This window comes from Salmo salar, chromosome 24, assembly GCF_965601325.2.
Source record: "Salmo salar chromosome 24, fSalSal1, whole genome shotgun sequence".
Lineage (NCBI taxonomy): Eukaryota > Metazoa > Chordata > Actinopteri > Salmoniformes > Salmonidae > Salmo > Salmo salar.
In genome coordinates, this window is record NC_138314.1 from 21693689 (window position 1) to 21711127 (window position 17439).

General features: G+C 43.2%; 1 protein-coding gene across 28 annotated transcripts in view; it reads left to right on the plus strand.

The window, feature by feature from the left end:
• Positions 1-16189, plus strand: part of LOC106585601 (AP2-associated protein kinase 1) — a 62261-nt gene extending 46072 nt beyond the window's left edge. For 27 of the 28 annotated variants that reach the window (XR_014382520.1, XR_014382521.1, XR_014382522.1 and 24 more), the window contains one exon: positions 97-293. Coding sequence is in view for 25 of the 28 variants with exons in the window: in XM_045706910.2 (XP_045562866.2) it covers positions 97-252 (156 nt within the window). In the remaining 3 variants the exon portion in view is untranslated. Of the gene's footprint in view, positions 1-96; positions 294-14609; positions 14674-14785 lie in introns of those variants that run through there. The other variant, XM_082968570.1, reaches the window with a different exon arrangement.
• Positions 16190-17439: the final 1250 nt, after the last annotated feature.

Below are 17439 nucleotides of genomic sequence, written 5' to 3' on the forward strand. Positions count from 1 at the left end.
CTACAATCTTGCGTGACTGGTTGTTTTTATTTAGCATGGTTGATCCTGGTGATCCATTTATCCGAATTTAACCTGCTCAAAATGTTTTTTCTTAAGCCTTGCTGTGCGTGCATATCAGTATGCTGGACTGCATTGGACTGCATTGGACTCCACTCAACATTGTCACAAGGAGATGGCCACTGCCACCATTTTGAAAGCATCTGTCGTTCTACCCCTGTTCCTAGGCCGTCATTGAAAATAAGAATTTGTTAACTGACATGCCTAGTTAAATAAAGGTCAAATTAAAGAATTCACACCCGAGTCAATTTTTTTTATGTAAATTTGATATTTCATTTAACATTTGCAAAAATGTCAAAACATCTTCACTTTGTCATTATGGGGTGTCAGTGAGGAAAAAGTATCTAATCCATTTTGAATTTCGGATGTAACGCAACAAAGTGGAATAAGTCAAGGGGTATGAATACTTTCTGAAGGCACTAATGTAAATGTCTCTATTTTGTACAAGCTATATAACGTGTTGTAGCACCACAATAGCAAAAATGATTTGACAGTATTGTGCCGCTCATTCAGACTCAAGACACTCCCAACCCAAACAGCTTGAAGTTTCTGCCAGGTCGCATGGTCCTCGAACAAGGAACAATGGATTTTACTGCACCCCGGGAAGCCTATTGCTCACCCCTCGCTAGGTTAATGACTTAGGCTACTGAAACCATGCCTTCCAATATGGGATAAAACTATTTTACACATTTGAAAGAAACAAGCAGTCTGATAGACATCTTGTTACAGCCCTATCTTATCTTGGGCAACATTGTAACTTCATTTCTTCAGGCAACTATTTAGAATCTATGGTGTCAAGGGTGTCTTTTTGGGTACTGACTTCATTACCATAACCAAGGTAAGATTTACAGTCATTTAAATCAAATGTTATGTCACATGCTCCGAATACAACCGGTATAGACTTCACTGTGAAATGCTTACTTAAGAGCCCTTTCCCGACAATGCAGAGTTAAAGTAACATGCTAAGCCGGACGCGTGCACGTTGATTTTGTTAACCCACACCAGAAGTGATTAGGACATGCAGGTTGAAATATCAACTCTGAACCAATAATTAATTCGGGGACAAGTCAAAAAGCATTAAACATTTATGGCAAGCTAGCTTGCTGTTGCTAGCTAATTTGTCCTGGGATATAAACATTGGTTTGTTTTACCTGGAATGCACAAGGTCCACTACGCCGACAATTAATCCTCGGAAAAACCGAATTTGTTTCTCATCTCCTTTGGACTTTATATGACGGTTGGCAACTAACTTTACTGTGCATTACTACAACCAACACTGGAGTGAGGACCTCAGTTAATCTTAGAATCACCCATGTGGGTATATGCCCTAAAAACCAATGAGATGGCACGTGGGTATATGCTCCTTAAAACCGATGAGAGGCTGGACTTGCAGCTCGTTGAGCGTCACAAATGGATCCAATTTCTATTTTAGTGCCTGGCCATGCAGATGCGCGTGAGCAGTGTGGGTTCAATGATTGAATAACATGTGTACATTTATTTTGCAACCATCGCGAGCGGTCAGCATGTAAGAAAAATGACATGTGCATTCGGAAAGTTCAGACCCCTTGACTTTTTCCACATTTTGTTACGTTAGAGCCTTATTCTAAAATTGATTAGTTTTTTCCCCCCCTCAATCTACACACAATACCCCATAATGGCAAAGCAAAAACAGGTTTAGAAATTAATGAATTTATTAAATTCAAAACTAAAATCAATTTTACATAAGTATTCAGGACTTTGTTGAAGCACCTTAGGCAGTGATTATAGCCTCGCGTCTTCTTGGGTATGATGCTACAAGCGTGGCGCACCTGTATTTGGAGTTTCTCCCATTCTTCTCTGCAGATCCTCTCAAGGTCTGTCATGTTAGATGGGGTGCGTTGCTGCACAGCTATTTTCAGGTCTCTCCAGGAGATGCTTGATCGGGTTCAAGACCAGGCTCTGGCTGGACCGCTCAAGGTTGTTGTCCTGTTGGAAGGTGAACCTTCACCCCAGTTTTAGGTCCTGAGCTCTCTGGAGCAGGTTATCAAGGATCTCTGTACTTTTCTCCGTTCATCTTTCCCTCGGTCCTGACCAGTCTCCCAGTCCCTGCTGCTGAAAAACATCCCCACAACAGGATGCTAACACCATGCTTCAGTATAGGGATTGTTAAGCACGCCTTTTGGAAGAGGGAACGCAACACCCTGCTACACTCAATTCCCCGTGGAGTGAAAGAGGTATGTGACTGCAGGTGCGGGTAAGGATGACAGAGGCAGAATATATTACCGTTAACAGGGAATTTTCCTTCACACAGTAATTTGGGGAAAAGGGGCTGGATGGAAGCAAAGAAAGTAAAAAAGTTAGAGCCCCCTCTCCTACCCACCCACAACTTAACTAACTAGCACCAACTGGCGCACTAACCAAAATACAGGGCATGGTCCGCCCAGGTCTTACCTAGTGTGCAATGACATAGTACATACTACGGGTATATGTATGCCCGCAGGCTTCTTGCCTAAGCACTCCCAAGGTGCCCCCCCCTGGGAACAAATTAAACAGAATACAAACTTAAAGTGAACAATTTCACTAATCAAAAACAGTCCTATGGCATACAAACGTCAGCAGGACTGGCTACAAAATACTTTACAAAAATTCATACAGACCAACAACGAAACACAGGACATACCAAGAAGCTATCTCTGAGCAACAACCAACACAGGACATACCCAGAAGCTCCCTCCTCCTAACAAAGAAACTCTCTCTTAAAGCTGCAGGAGTCGGTAATTGAAAACAGCTGTATCTCCTGACGAGAGGGTGGGGTCAGAGCACCAATCATCAATGGGGCCAACCAATCAGCTGCTTAGGACTTCAGGAAGCCATTTCCTGAAATACACACATATACAAACCCACAACACAGAAACTGGGGAACGTAACACGCCCACCCCACCCCACCCCAAAACATAACAAAACCCAACACGCATCCCTAGTTACTAAACCCGTGATAGAGCATCAGCGACCACATTCGCCGAACCCTTCACATATTGAATCTGTACATTGTACAAGGATACAATCAGAGCCCACCGCATAAGGTGGCGGTTCTGATTTGTACATTTGCTTCAAAAACACTAAAGGATTATGGTCCGTGAAGACCAGTATAGGCAAGGCACTGGAGCGCACATATACTTCAAAAAACTGTAAGGCTAGCAATGAAGCCAGTGTCTCTTGTTCAATGGTGGAGTACCTTGACTGACACGAGTTGAACTTACGGGAGAAGAAACTGACGGGCCGATCCACTCCCTCTTCATCTTCCTGCAAAAGAACCGCACCCACCCCCACTATACTAGCGTCAACCTCCAACTTAAAAGGCTTGTCAAAGTTGGGGTGGCAAGCACAGGGGCACTACAAAGTAGCTCTTTGGCGGACTCAAAAGCATAGTTACAGTCCTGGGACCACTTAAATGGTACTTTGGGACTAAGCAGAGATGTAAGGGGAGCTACTACTGTCGAAAAATTCTTACAAAGTACGATAGTACCCTACCATCCCCAGGAATCTGCGCAACTGGCGGCGAGTCATGGGAGCAGGAAAAGCAACAATTGCTTCCACTTTGCCAGTTACTGGGCACACTTGACCTCGTCCCACCTGCTTCCCTAAGTTTCACAGTAGCCTTCCCAAACTCACACTTGGCCAAATTGAGGGATAAAGAAGCATTCTTCAGCCGCTGAAACGCACTTTAAGGTGGTGAGATGATCAGACTAAGTAGACAAATGAATCATCACATCGTCAAGGTAAGCAGTACAATTTGGAACATCTGTGAACACAATGTTAACTAGGCGCTGAAAAGTAGCAGGTGCATTACACATTCCAAAGGGCATCACATTGTATTGTACGAAGTTATCAGGCGTAACGAAAGCCAAGATGTCAGAAGCTCGAGAGGTCAGAGGCACCTGCCAATAACCTTTTAGCAAATCTAACTTACTAACTATGCAGCAGAGCCAATTCTATCAATGCGGTCATCTAAGCGAGGTAGAGGAAATAATCAGACTTCGTAATGGCATTTATGCGACGATAGTCCGTACATAAGCGGTACATACCGTCAGCCTTAGGAACGAGAATACACGGGGAACTCCAGGAGCTGTTACTGGGTTTTGCCATGTCATTCTGTAATAAATAAGCTACCTCACTTTTCATTACCTCCCTTTGCTTAGCAATAACCCGGTACGGATGCTGACGTATAGGAGCATTATTCCCCACATCCACGTCATGTTCCAAGATAGACGTGCGACTTGGAACGTCCTGAAACGCATTGAGAAAACTATTTATCAATAGGATAAGATCATTAGTTTGATTGTTATCCAAATGTTCCATTTGAGGGGTTAACTTTTTCAGCATCGCCGAATTACATAAGCGTTCACACTGCTGTAATGTATGGCGTAACTCCAACCCGTCCTCCTTATCCTCTTCTAGGTCCCAGCCAGGCTTCAGCACCACCGCAGCCACACTGGAGACGGAGAGCTGGACCTGCTTACCTGAGGAGCTATCTGGAGAGTCACGTGTATATAATATGCTTTCAGCATGTTAATGACACACACGGGAAGAATGCCTACGATCTGGGGCTTTATCACATAATTGGTGTCAGAGTTTCTTTTCTACAAGATATGGCCCAGAAAAACGTGCCGACAGAGATGAGCCAGGGATTGGCAACAAAACAAAAACTTGATCCCCTGGTGCAAAAGAACGGCCAACAGCATCTTTGTCATGTAACTTCATGCGTTTTTGAGACGAGGAGAAAGACTTTTGGGCTAACGCACATGCGGCGTGCAGTCTCCCGCATCTTACTGACATAATCCAACACATTTTTAGGGGCGCTACTGGGTGTAGGAGATATGATATGCTCCTTAACTTTTTGCGGACCCCGTGGGGTGTGTCCAAACACAAGGTCAGCAGGGCTGAACCCTAAGGACTCCTGTATTGTTTCCCTGATAGCAAATAGGACAAAGGGCACCCCCCTCATCCCAATTGGTACTGGTATCCATGCAATACTTGCGTAGCATCGCCTTTAGCGTCTGATGCCAGCGTCCGAGGGCCCCTTGACTCTCTGGATGATATGGACTGGAGACCTGATGGGAAATACAGTCGAACACATTTGAGAACAGTTTTGACAAAGTTGGTTCCCTGATCAATTTGGATTACTTTAGTGAGTCCAAACGTAGAGAAGAACTTCACTAGTGCCATCACCACAGTCTTAGCCGTTTATAGTACGGAGAGTGATAGCCTCTGGGTAGCGAGTAGCACTGCACATTATTGTTAGTAAGAACTGGTTACCTGACCTGGTTTTCGGCAACGGACCTACACAATCGATTATCACTCGTTCAAACGGTTCCCCCACCACAGGAATTGGGCAGAGCGCCGCACAAGGAACTGTTTGATTCGCTTTCTCAGTGAGTTGACATAATGACATGTTTTACAAAAGTGGACAACGTCAGACTTCAAACCCGGCCTGAAAAGAAATGTTGACGGACTCGGTTATAAGTCTTCGTGATGCCCAAATGTCCGGACCACGCCTGGTTATGGGCGAGTGAGAGCACGATCTCTTTAGTTTTAGCTTCCACAGTGAAAATTAACCTTCTCAAAAATGGAACTAGCCAAATCCACCACATCTCCTAGCTTGCGAGGTTGTGCCCTTGTTAACGCACAAGCAGGAAAAACATGGGGTAATGCTTGAACCAATTTATCATCTGTAGTTTTGATTTCTGGGTTGTCTACTACCTCTAACACAGGAGTGATGTTACCACCAGCGATATCATTCCCTAGTAGCAATGTGACTCCTTTTACTCGCAGTGTAGACACTACACCAACACGGGAAAGTCCTGATACCAAGTCTGACACTAAGTGGACCCAGTTTAATGGTACAGGTATGGTTTTTGTCTCTATACCCTGTAATATGAAATATACGTTTCAGGAGACCAGGCTAAAGCATCAGTAACGATTACTGACTGCGCCGCCCCGGTGTCTCGTAAGATTTGTATGTGCTTTTGATCCGCTTGTTCTCCAGTTAAGGAAACGCAACCGGCAGAGATAAACGGAGCATAGATAGGATCCGGTTTCCTAAATGCTGAATCAATAACTTGGTCCAACAGACGAGCCAAAGACTGGACTAAACCCACGCTTTTCAATTTAGGGGATGGTGACAGGGACTGTTTGTTTATTTTTCAAAACCGGGCAGTCCGCAATCACGTGACCCTTTTGGTGACAGTAAAAACATTCACGGATTTCGTGAAAAGGCTTAGGGTCGTCGGAGGAAAAGCGACCCGATCGAGGCAATGATGATGTAATCGTTCGGCCTTCAAAACGAGGCGCATCAAAGACAGTCTTGTGTGTCAAAGCATACTCATCTGCCAACACTGCTGCCTGGACCAATGTCGCTAATTTCTGTTCATTTAAATTAACTACAATTCTATCAGGGAGGTTGCTTTTAAAATCCTCCAACAGCATCAACTCCCGAATATCAGCAAAGGTGTTAGCTTTGCTGGCTGAACACCAGCGATTAAACAGAGACTCTTTGTCCCTAGCAAACTCAAAAGTCCGGTGAGAGGGTTTTTTGTGGACATACCCAGAAGCTCCCTCCTCCTAACAAAGAAACTCTCGCTTTTAAAGCTGCAGGAGTCGGTAATTGAAAACAGCTGTATCTCCTGACGAGAGGGCGGGGTCAGAGCTCCAATCATCAATGGGGCCGACCAATCAGCTGCTTAGGACTTCAGGAAGCCATTTCCTGAAATACACACATATACAAACCCACAACACAGAAACTGGGGAACGTAACAGGGATGGTGCCAGGTTTCCTCCAGACGTGATGCTTGGCGTTCAGTCTAAAGAGTTCAATCTTGGTTTCGTCAGACCAGAGAATCTTGTTTCTTGTGGTCTGAGAGTCCTTTAGGTGCCTGCAAACTCCAAGCAGGCTGTCATGTACCTTTTACTGAGGAGTGGCTTCTATCTAGCAACTCTACCATAAAGGTGCAATTGGTGGAGTGCTGCAGAGATGGTTGTCCTTCTGAAAGGTTCTCCCATCTCCACAGAGGAGCTCTGGAGCTCTGTCAGAGTGACCATTAGGTTCTTGGTCACCTCCCTGACCAAGGCCCTTCTCCCTCGATTGCTCAGTTTGTCCGGGCGGCCAGCTCTAGGATGAGTCTTGGAGGTTCCAAACTTCTTCCATTTAAGAATGATGGAGGCCACTGTGTTTTTGGAGACCTTCAATGCTTCAGACATTTTTGGTACCCTTCCCCAGATCTGTGCCTCTACACAATCCTGTCTCTGAGCTCTATGGACAATTCCTTGGACCTCATGGCTTGGTTTTTGCTCTGACATGCACTGTCAACTGTGGGACATTATATAGACTGGTGTGTGTACCTTTCCAAATCTTGTCCAATCAATTGAATTTACCACAGGTGGACTCCAAGTTAGAGAAACATCTCAAGTATGATAAATAGGAACAGGATGCATCTGAGCTCAATTTCGAGTCTCATAGCAAAAGGTCTGAATACTTAGGTAAATAAGTTAATCATGTTTTTATTTTGAATACTTTTGCAAAAATTTCTAAACTTGTTTTCGCTTTGTCATTATGGAGTATTGTGTGTAGATTAAGGAATATATTTGATTTTATCCATTTTAGAGTAAGGCTGTAACGTAACAATGTGGAAAAAGTCAAGGGGTCTGAGCTTTCTGAATGCACTGTATATATTTTAGAATATGACAATCATGGCTTAGAACGGATGAGGATTGCTCCATTTCTGACTTCTTATTCAGACAGATATAGATCTGGAATGGAAGTTAATCAAACCTGATGTGTTTGCTGCCATTATGGACTTTTTCACCTCTGGACTTCCTGTTGTCAATGAGGAGGACACCCCTCGTGCAGATACAGGCATGGAGCAAACACAATCACTGTATAAGGCTGTGCAAGACATGCACTTAACATAGGATAGGCTTTATAACAAGGATATATACAGTGGGGTCAGAAATTGACACCCTTGATAAAGATTAGCAATAACGACAATGTACAGTAAATAAAGTGCTGAACTGTATTGTATGCTTCAAAGAAAAGGGAAGTTATTTTATACTAAAACAATTGCTCAGAGAAATATATTTTGTTAAACAAGTAATACTTTTTCCCTCAAAAGGTACGGAATCAAAATTATTGACACCCCTAAAGATTCTTATAAACAAAGTAGTCAAGTTAATTTGGTCCCATATTCCTGGCACGCAATGACTACATCCAGCTTGTGACTTGCACACAAACTTGTTGGATGTATTTGCAGTTGCTTTTGGTTGTTTGACTATTTTGTGTCCAATGGTAAATAATACATTGTCATTTTGGAGTAACTTTATTATAGTAAATAAAAATAGAATGTTTCTAAACACTACATTAATGTGGATGGTACCGTGGTTACGGAAAAGCCTAAAGTTGGAGGGTCAAATATCATACCCCCAAGACATGCTAACCTCCCCTGTTATTGGTAATGTGAGAGGTTAGCATGTCCCCCTATTGACGTCGTACCTCATTCGAATCAATGTGATCACTGTCTATCATCAGTACCAGAAGTGGTCTATATATTCTAGCAAGCAATGAATAAAACAGTGTGACTTGCGCAGTGCGTGCCTTCTGCCAGTCTTGTAGCTAGCTAGTTTGTAACCTGATGAAAAGAGTGCTAGTTGGCCATTGTTCGCTAATGAATTCTAGAATGGAGTAAAACGTGACGTCGTGCCAAGTGGTAACATCAATGACAGGAATTATAGAGTTAAACTGTCAATCAGGTAGCTAGCAATGGTTAGTTAATGTTAGCTAGCTACGCTAAGCTAGCTAGGTACTTATTGGAAATGGGTGTGTAGCACACAGTTTATACACAACAAAATGTTTAGCCGCCCTCATGACAAACATGAATGTCTCTAAACACTTCCACATTAACGTGGATGCTACCATGATTACGGATGTGAATAATGAATAGTGAGAAAGTTACAGCTGGTCAAAGACCCTACCCCCAAGACATGCTAACTTCTCAACATTACCAATAACAGCAGAGGTTAGCATGTCTTGGGGCTATGATATTAGACCCTCTAACTTTCAAACTCATTATTATTAATTATTTCAGAATTTTCCATAACAATGGTACCCCACACACAGTGTGTATATACAGTGCCTTTGGAAAGTGTTCAGATCCCTTGACTTTTTCCACATTTTGCAACTTTAGCCTTATTCTGAAATGGATGAAATAAATACAAATCCTCAGCAATCTAGGCACAATACCCCGTAATGACAAAGCAAAAACGGGTTTTGAGAAAATGTCTAAATATTAAACTATTTACATACAGTACCAGTCAAAAGTTTGGACACCTACTCATTCCAGGGTTTTTCTTTATTTTTTTACTATTTTCTACATTGTAAAATAAAAGTGAATACATCAAGTTACTACATGGAATCATGTAACATTTACATTTAAGTCATTTAGCAGACGCTCTTATCCAGAGCGACTTACAAATTGTTAACCAAAAAAGTGTTAAATAAATCTAAATATATTTTATTTTTGAGATTCTTCAAAGTAGCCACCCTTTTCCTTGACAGCTTTACACACTCTTGGCATTCTTTCAACCAGCTTCATGGGTAATCACCTGGAATGCATTTTGTTAGGTTGCTTCAATCGAATCTGGTATCAGAACAGAATTTAACACTAGGCTACTGAATATATTTTCAGCTGTTTATTAATAGAATTTAGTCAAGCATAATAAATGGTAAATTAAATTTTCGTATATACGGGTTCACTGTAACACCTCGCAGGGCAAAACAGAGAACTAACTGTTTAAGCACAAAATTCTTCTTTAATACTCTGACAGAGATAGTTCCCGCTCAGAGCGGGCCTGTCAGAGTAGAGGCTGAGTGTGGTTTAGACTTACTCAGCCTATCGTAGGCGCACAGGCTGGTCCCAGCCTCCTGGCGAATCACATGTTGCCAGGCGTTGGATCTTATCTTCTTAGTGTATACTCAAGAGTCAGCAACCACTCAGTTGCCTGTTATTCACTCATACAGTTGTTTCTCCACTCTGTTCATCACATGCTCCCCTTGTGATTGGTTTCACAACCTCCTATCACTAAGTCAGCTGCCTACACCTTGTTACACAATGTTCTCTTTGTCTACCCATTTTGCTGTCCTGTTTAAGTTCTGATGTACTATAAACCATAATTATAGTTGCACATTCAATATCTGCAGAAGCATAAAACCGAAAAATAACCCCACAATTTCAATAAACAGGTGTGCCTTGTTAGGTCATTTGTGGATTTTTTTTTTCCTTAATGCATTTTGAGCCAATCACTTGTGTTGTGACAAGGTAGGGGTGGTATACAGAAGATGACCTATTTGGTAAAAGACCAAGTCCATGTTATGGCAAGAACAGCTCAAATAAGAAAAGAGAAACAGTCCATACTTAATTTATGACATGAAGGTCAGTCAATCTGGAAAATGTCAAGAACTTTGAAAGTTCCTTCAAGTGCAGTCACAAAAACCATCAAGCGCTATGATGAAACTAGCTCTCATGAAGACCGCAACTGGAAAGGAAGACACAGAGTTACCTCTGCTGCAGGGGATAAGTTCATTAGAGTTACCAGCCTCAGAAATTGCAGCCCAAATAAATTCTTCAGAGTTCAAGTAACATACACATCTCAACGTCAACTGTTCAGAGGAGACTGCGTGAATTAGGCCTTCGTAGTCAAATTGCTGCAAACAAACCACTAAAGGACACCAATAAGAAGAAGAGACTTGCTTGGGCCAAGAAACACGATCAATGGACAGACGGGTGGAAATCTGTTTTTGTCTGATGTGTCCAAATTTGATATTTTTGGTTCCAACCGCTGTGTCTTTGTGAGAAGCAGAGTAGGTGAACGTATGATCTCCGCATGTGTGGTTCCCACCGTGAAGCATGGAAATGTGATGGTGTGGAGGTGCTTTGCTGGTGACATTGTGATTTACACTGCTCAAAAAAAAGGGAACACTTAAACAACACAATGTAACTCCAAGTCAATCACACTTCTGTGAAATCAAACTGTCCACTTAGGAAGCGACACTGATTGACAATAAATTTCACATGCTGTTGTGCAAATGGAATAGACAACAGGTGGAAATTATAGGCAATTAGCAAGACACCCCCAATAAGGGAGTGGTTCTGCAGGTGGGGACCACAGACCACTTCTCAGTTCCTATGCTTCCTGGCTGATGTTTTGGTCACTTTTGAATGCTGGCGGTGCTTTCACTCTAGTGGTAGCATGAGACGGAGTCTACAACCCACACAAGTGGCTCAGGTAGTGCAGCTCATCCAGGATGGCACATCAATGCGAGCTGTGGCAAGAAGGTTTGCTGTGTCTGTCAGCGTAGTGTCCAGAGCATGGAGGCGCTACCAGGAGACAGGCCAGTACATCAGGAGACGTGGAGGAGGCCGTAGGAGGGCAACAACCCAGCAGCAGGACCGCTACCTCCGCCTTTGTGCAAGGAGGAGCAGGAGAAGCACTGCCAGAGCCCTGCAAAATGACCTCCAGCGGGCTACAAATGTGCATGTGTCTGCTCAAACGGTCAGAAACAGACTCCATGAGGGTGGTATGAGGGCCCGACGTCCACAGGTGGGGGTTGTGCTTACAGCCCAACACCGTGCAGGACGTTTGGCATTTGCCAGAGAACACCAAGATTGGCAAATTTGCCACTGGTGCCCTGTGCTCCTCACAGATGAAAGCAGGTTCACACTGAGCATGTGACACTCTGGAGACGCCGTGGAGAACATTCTGCTGCCTGCAACATCCTCCAGCATGACCGGTTTGGCGGTGGGTCAGTCATGGTGTGGGGTGGCATTTCTTTGGGGGGCCGCACAGCCCTCCATGTGCTCGCCAGAGGTAGCCTGACTGCCATTAGGTACCGAGATGAGATCCTCAGACCCCTTGTGAGACCATATGCTGGTGCGGTTGGCCCTGGGTTCCTCCTAATGCAAGACAATGCTAGACCTCATGTGGCTGGAGTGTGTCAGCAGTTCCTGCAAGAGGAAGGCATTGATGCTATGGACTGGCCCGCCCGTTCCCCAGACCTGAATCCAATTGAGCACATCTGGGACATCATGTCTCGCTTCATCCACCAACGCCACGTTACACCACAGACTGTCCAGGAGTTGGCGGATGCTTTAGTCCAGGTCTGGGAGGAGATCCCTCAGGAGACCATCCGCCACCTCATCAGGAGCATGCCCAGGCGTTGTAGGGAGGTCATACAGGCACGTGGAGGCCACACACACTACTGAGCCTCATTTTGACTTGTTTTAAGGACATTACATCAAAGTTGGATCAGCCTGTAGTGTGGTTTTCCACTTTAATTTTGAGTGTGACTCCAAATCCATTGATTATTTTTGTGTGATTTTGTTGTCAGCACATTCAACTATGTAAAGAAAAAAGTATTTAAAAAGATTATTTCTTTCATTCAGATCTAGGATGTGTTGTTTAAGTGTTCCCTTTATTTTTTTGAGCAGTATATTTAGAATTCAAGGCACACTTAACCAGCATGGTAACCACAGCATTCTGCATCAGTACGCCATCCCATCTGGTTTGGGCTTAGTGGGACTATCATTTGTTTTTCAACAGGACAATGACCCAACACACCTCCAGGCTGTGTAAGGGCTTTTTAACCAAGAATGGAGAGGCAGTGCTGCATCGGATGACTTGGCCTCCACAATCACCCGACAACAACCCAATTGAGATGGTGTGGAATGAGTTGGATCGCAGAGTGAAGGAAAAGCAGCCAACAAGTGCTCGGCATACTGTATGTGGGAACTCCTTCAAGACTGTTTGAAAAGCATTCCAGGTGAAGCTGGTTGAGAGAATGCCAAGAGTATGCAAATTTGTCAAGGTAAAGGGTGGCTACTTTGAAGAATCTCATAATAAATTTTATTTTGTTCAACACATTTTTGGTTACTACATGATTCCATAGGTGTTATTTCATAGTTTTGATATCTTCACTATTATTGTACAATGTAGAAAATAGTAATAAGAAAGAAAAGGTGTCAACTTTTGACTTGTACTGTAAGTATTCAGACCCTTTGCTATGAGACTCCAAATTGAGCTCAGGTACATCCTGTTTCCATTGATTTGGAAAGGTACACACCTGTCTATAGATGGTCCCACAGTTGGTGCATGTCAGAGAAAAGACCAAGCCATGAGGTCAAAGTAATTGTTTATAGAGATCTGAGACAGGATTGTGTCGAGGCACAGATCTAGAGAAGGGTACCAAAAAACACAATGGCCTCCGTCATTCTTAAATGGAAGAAGTTTGGAACCACCAAGGTTATTCCTAGAGCTGGCTGCCTGGTCAAACTGAGCAATCGAGGGAGAAGTGCCTTGGTCATGGAGATGACCAAGAACCCGATGGTCACTTTGACAGAGCTCCAGAGTTCCTCTGTGGAGATGGGAGAACCACCATCTCTGCAGCACTCCACTCCACCAATCAGGCCTTTATGGGCGTGGCTAGATGGAAGCCACTCCTCAGTAAAAGGCACATGACTGCCTGCTTGCAGTTTGCCAAAAGGCACCTAAAGACTCAGACCATGAGAAACAAGATTCTCTTGTCTGATGAAACCATGATTCAACTCTTTGGCCTGAATGCGAAGCATCACATCTGGAGGAATCCTGGCACCATCCCTACGGTGAAACATGGTGGTGGCAGCATCATGCTGTAGGTATGTTATTTGGTGGCAGGGACTGGGAGACTAGTCAGGATTGAGGCAAAGATCAATGGAGCAAAGTACAGAGATCTTTGATGAAAACTTGCTCCAGGGTGCTCAGGACCTCAGACTGGGGTGATGGTTCACCTTCCAACAGGACAACAACCCTAAGGATACAGCAAATACAATGCAGGAGTGGCTTCGGGACCAGTCTCTGAATGTCCTTGAGTGGCCCAGCCAGAGCCTGGATTTCAACCTGATCGAACATCTCTGGAGAGACCTGAAAATGGCTGCGCAGCGACGCTTCCCATCCAACCTGACAGAGCTTGAGAAGATCTGCAGAGAAGAATGTGAGGAAGTCCCCAAATACAGGTGTGCCAAGCTTGTAGTGTCATACCCAAGAAGACTCTAGGCTGTAATTGCTGCCTAAGGTGCTTCAACAAAGTACTGAGTAAAAGGTCTGATTACTAATGTAAATGTGATGTATATTTAATAAATTCGCTAACATTTGACCTGTTTTTAGTTTGTCATTATGGGGTATTGTGTGTAGATAGATGAGGTTAAAAAAAAAAAACATTTTACATTTACATTTTAGTCATTTAGCAGACGCTCTTATGCAGAGCGACTTACAGTAGTGAATGCATACATTTAATTTAAAAAAATTCCCCCGTACTGGTCCCCCGTGGGAATCGAACCCACAACCCTGGCGTTGCAAACACCATGCTCTACCAACTGAGCCACACGGCTGTAACAAAATGTGAAAAATTTCAAGTGGGCTGAATACTTTCCGAAGACACTGTAAGTTCTGTAAGTATATGTTTGCATGAACTGTTCCCTTTGTCTTCACAGCACCCTCAGATGGTGATGATGAGGTGATTACTATGATCAAAGAGCTTCTGGATACCCGAATCAGGTATTAGTTGTTGTATTTAGCCTTTTTCTGACATCTCCCTGTTGTCAGAAGTGTCTCTTTGCTCATTGCAGTATCAGTATGTATCAGTCTTAACTAATGTGGCTTCCTCCAGGCCCACAGTGCAGGAGGATGGTGGAGATGTCCTGTATTGCGGCTTTGAGGATGGCACTGTGAAGCTGAAGCTGCAGGACTCCTGCACCAGTTGCCCCAGCTCCATGGTCACACTGAAGAGTGGCATTCAGAATATGTTGCAGTTCTATGTCCCTGAAGTGGAAGGGGTAGAGCAGGTTTATACCCTGTACAAAATAACTTGCGGAATTTGAGATGATTCATGATTGCCTGTTGGTCCAGTTCTCGATTTCACAAGACTATCCTAACGTGTCATGTTCTTTCCCAGGTGAAGGATGAGCAAGAGGAAGTTGTCCAAGGCTGAGTCCAATGGAGATTACTGACTCTACAGACATTCTTCTTACCCTCTCCCCTCCAGCACCCACTCCTGACTCCATCCTATAGCAGATTCATGAGCATCGTAGAGTCCTGTCTAAAGCACAGCAGTGGTAAAAGAGGAACTGCAGGGTTATTTGGAGAGATTTCTCGTTGAACTTCATAGCAGTTCTCAGAGATTGTCAGCTGTCAAGTCATTCTGGCTATGCGTTTCAGTGGGTAAGAAGTAGTGTCTTTGTCCTGCTGCTTGCTTTGAAAGGCTTCCAAGGTGAAGGATTCCAGCTTCAACTTTTGTCTGACGATTTATTTATTACAGTTTCTAGTATTATCACACCATATAACTCAGTAAGTATTGGTTATTACAGGCCCAATGCAGCCGTTTGCATATCAATATCAACTCATTTCTGGGTAACAATTAAGTACCTTACTGTAAAAGATTTCCATTCAAATGGATGTAACCGATGTGAAATGGCTAGTTAGTTAGCGGTGGTGCGCGCTAATAGCATTTCAATCAGTGACGTCACTCGCTCTGAGACTTGAAGTAGGGTTTCCCCTTGCGTTGCAAGGGCCGCGGCTTTTGTGGCGCGATGGGTAACGATGCTTCGGTGGGTGTCAGTTGTTAATGTGTGCAAGGGTCCCTGGTTCGAGCCCGGGTTGGAGCGAAGAGAGGGACGGAACCTACACTGTTACATGGGCAAAATAGCTTTTTAGCAAAAAACTACATCTCAAGTAAGGATTTTGCAAAGGGGAGAATGGAGAACTAGCTGTCATTGTCAGAGAGGTTTGGAACTCTTTATTGGTCTATTAATTTACCGCATGGTGATGTCACCATGGAAAGCCGAAACTCCCACACATGCAAACCTGCTGATTAGAAGGTCCTGTGTAGATTGTATTTTCAACCAGCAGCTATCAGGAAATAACACTGATAAAATTGTTTCACTCCTTTGGTTCATCAGCTGTTGTTCAATATATACATTTTGACTGCACTGAACCTTTAAAAAAGCACAACTCCATCCATATAAAACACAAATGTGCACTGTATAATGTAAATAAATAAAATGCATTGAATTAAGTATGAAATTATTTTCTTGAATGCCCTGAATGCAGTTCTTTCTTGAACTGCACTGTTGGTAAGTAAGCATTTCAAGTAAGGTTTACACATGTTATATTCGGCACATGTGACAGTTTGATATGATTTGAAATTGGCAACCAAATAATCTGTCAACCTGACAGGGGAAATGGTGCACAGATAGTGTGGTCTGGAGGAAAGTTTGAGTTGGTTTATAAGTCTGTTACTATTATGTGAATGTATAATAAGCAATTAAAAACCTCTAAATTATACATTTTTGTTAGGAATTTATCATCCACAAACACATTTCTGTGCAGTCCACAGTCTGTTAAAATAAGGCAGATGTAAAGTAACAAATGAATATGGTGACACAAAAACATTTTATCAAACTAAACTGGGAATAAATATGGTTATTTTGAATAAATACGGTTGTCACTAGTTACCACAACCACAGACATAAACCCTGCCTATTAAATGTTTTATTTTATTTTTAAATGTGATTTTAAAACTAACCTTAACCACACTGCTAATCTAAACCTTATATTAAGACCAAAAAAGCAAATGTTTTTTTTCATGATTTTTTACGATAATATAGCCACCAATAAATATTGGTTGGTTGGTTGACACTTCACAAATTTACTTTCCATCTCCTCACTCGCGCCCACGGATATCCTATCTCCATCCTGCTGCTATGTCAGGGTGAGTGCGTAGGCGGTAAAAATCGGGATTGACAGCCGTTGCACCAATAAGGGAAGCCTGCTGAGGCTACTTGGATCCCATTCAATGGAATTTAAAGGGGGCGGGACCATCTGACTCGTCAGACGAGAAACTGAGCCAGTGATGCCAATTTAGCTGCTAGATTAAGCAACTTTTCAGACTGCCCTGGCAGCTTTTTTGTCAAACAGCACCTAGCAATACATGTTGCTACTTTTAAAAATGTATTTTGAACTTTTAGCAACTTTTGAAAAGTGACTCAAACGCTAAAATGCACGTATTTTCCCCTCTAAATGACACAAAAACGATTTTCTCTGTCACACTCAGTCACAACACACGTGCCTGGCTGCAAAAGTGCATTGTGAGTGACGTCAGCAGCAGGCCAGCAGCAATTTGAGCAAATTGCAAATCATTGTTGGCTGACTGCAGCAACAGTAGTACGGGTTCGACGAGCCAAACCCAATGAATATAGTTGGTCACGAATGTTTGATCTTGAACAGAACTTACAACATCAATCAACATGCCTCAATCAAAATTGT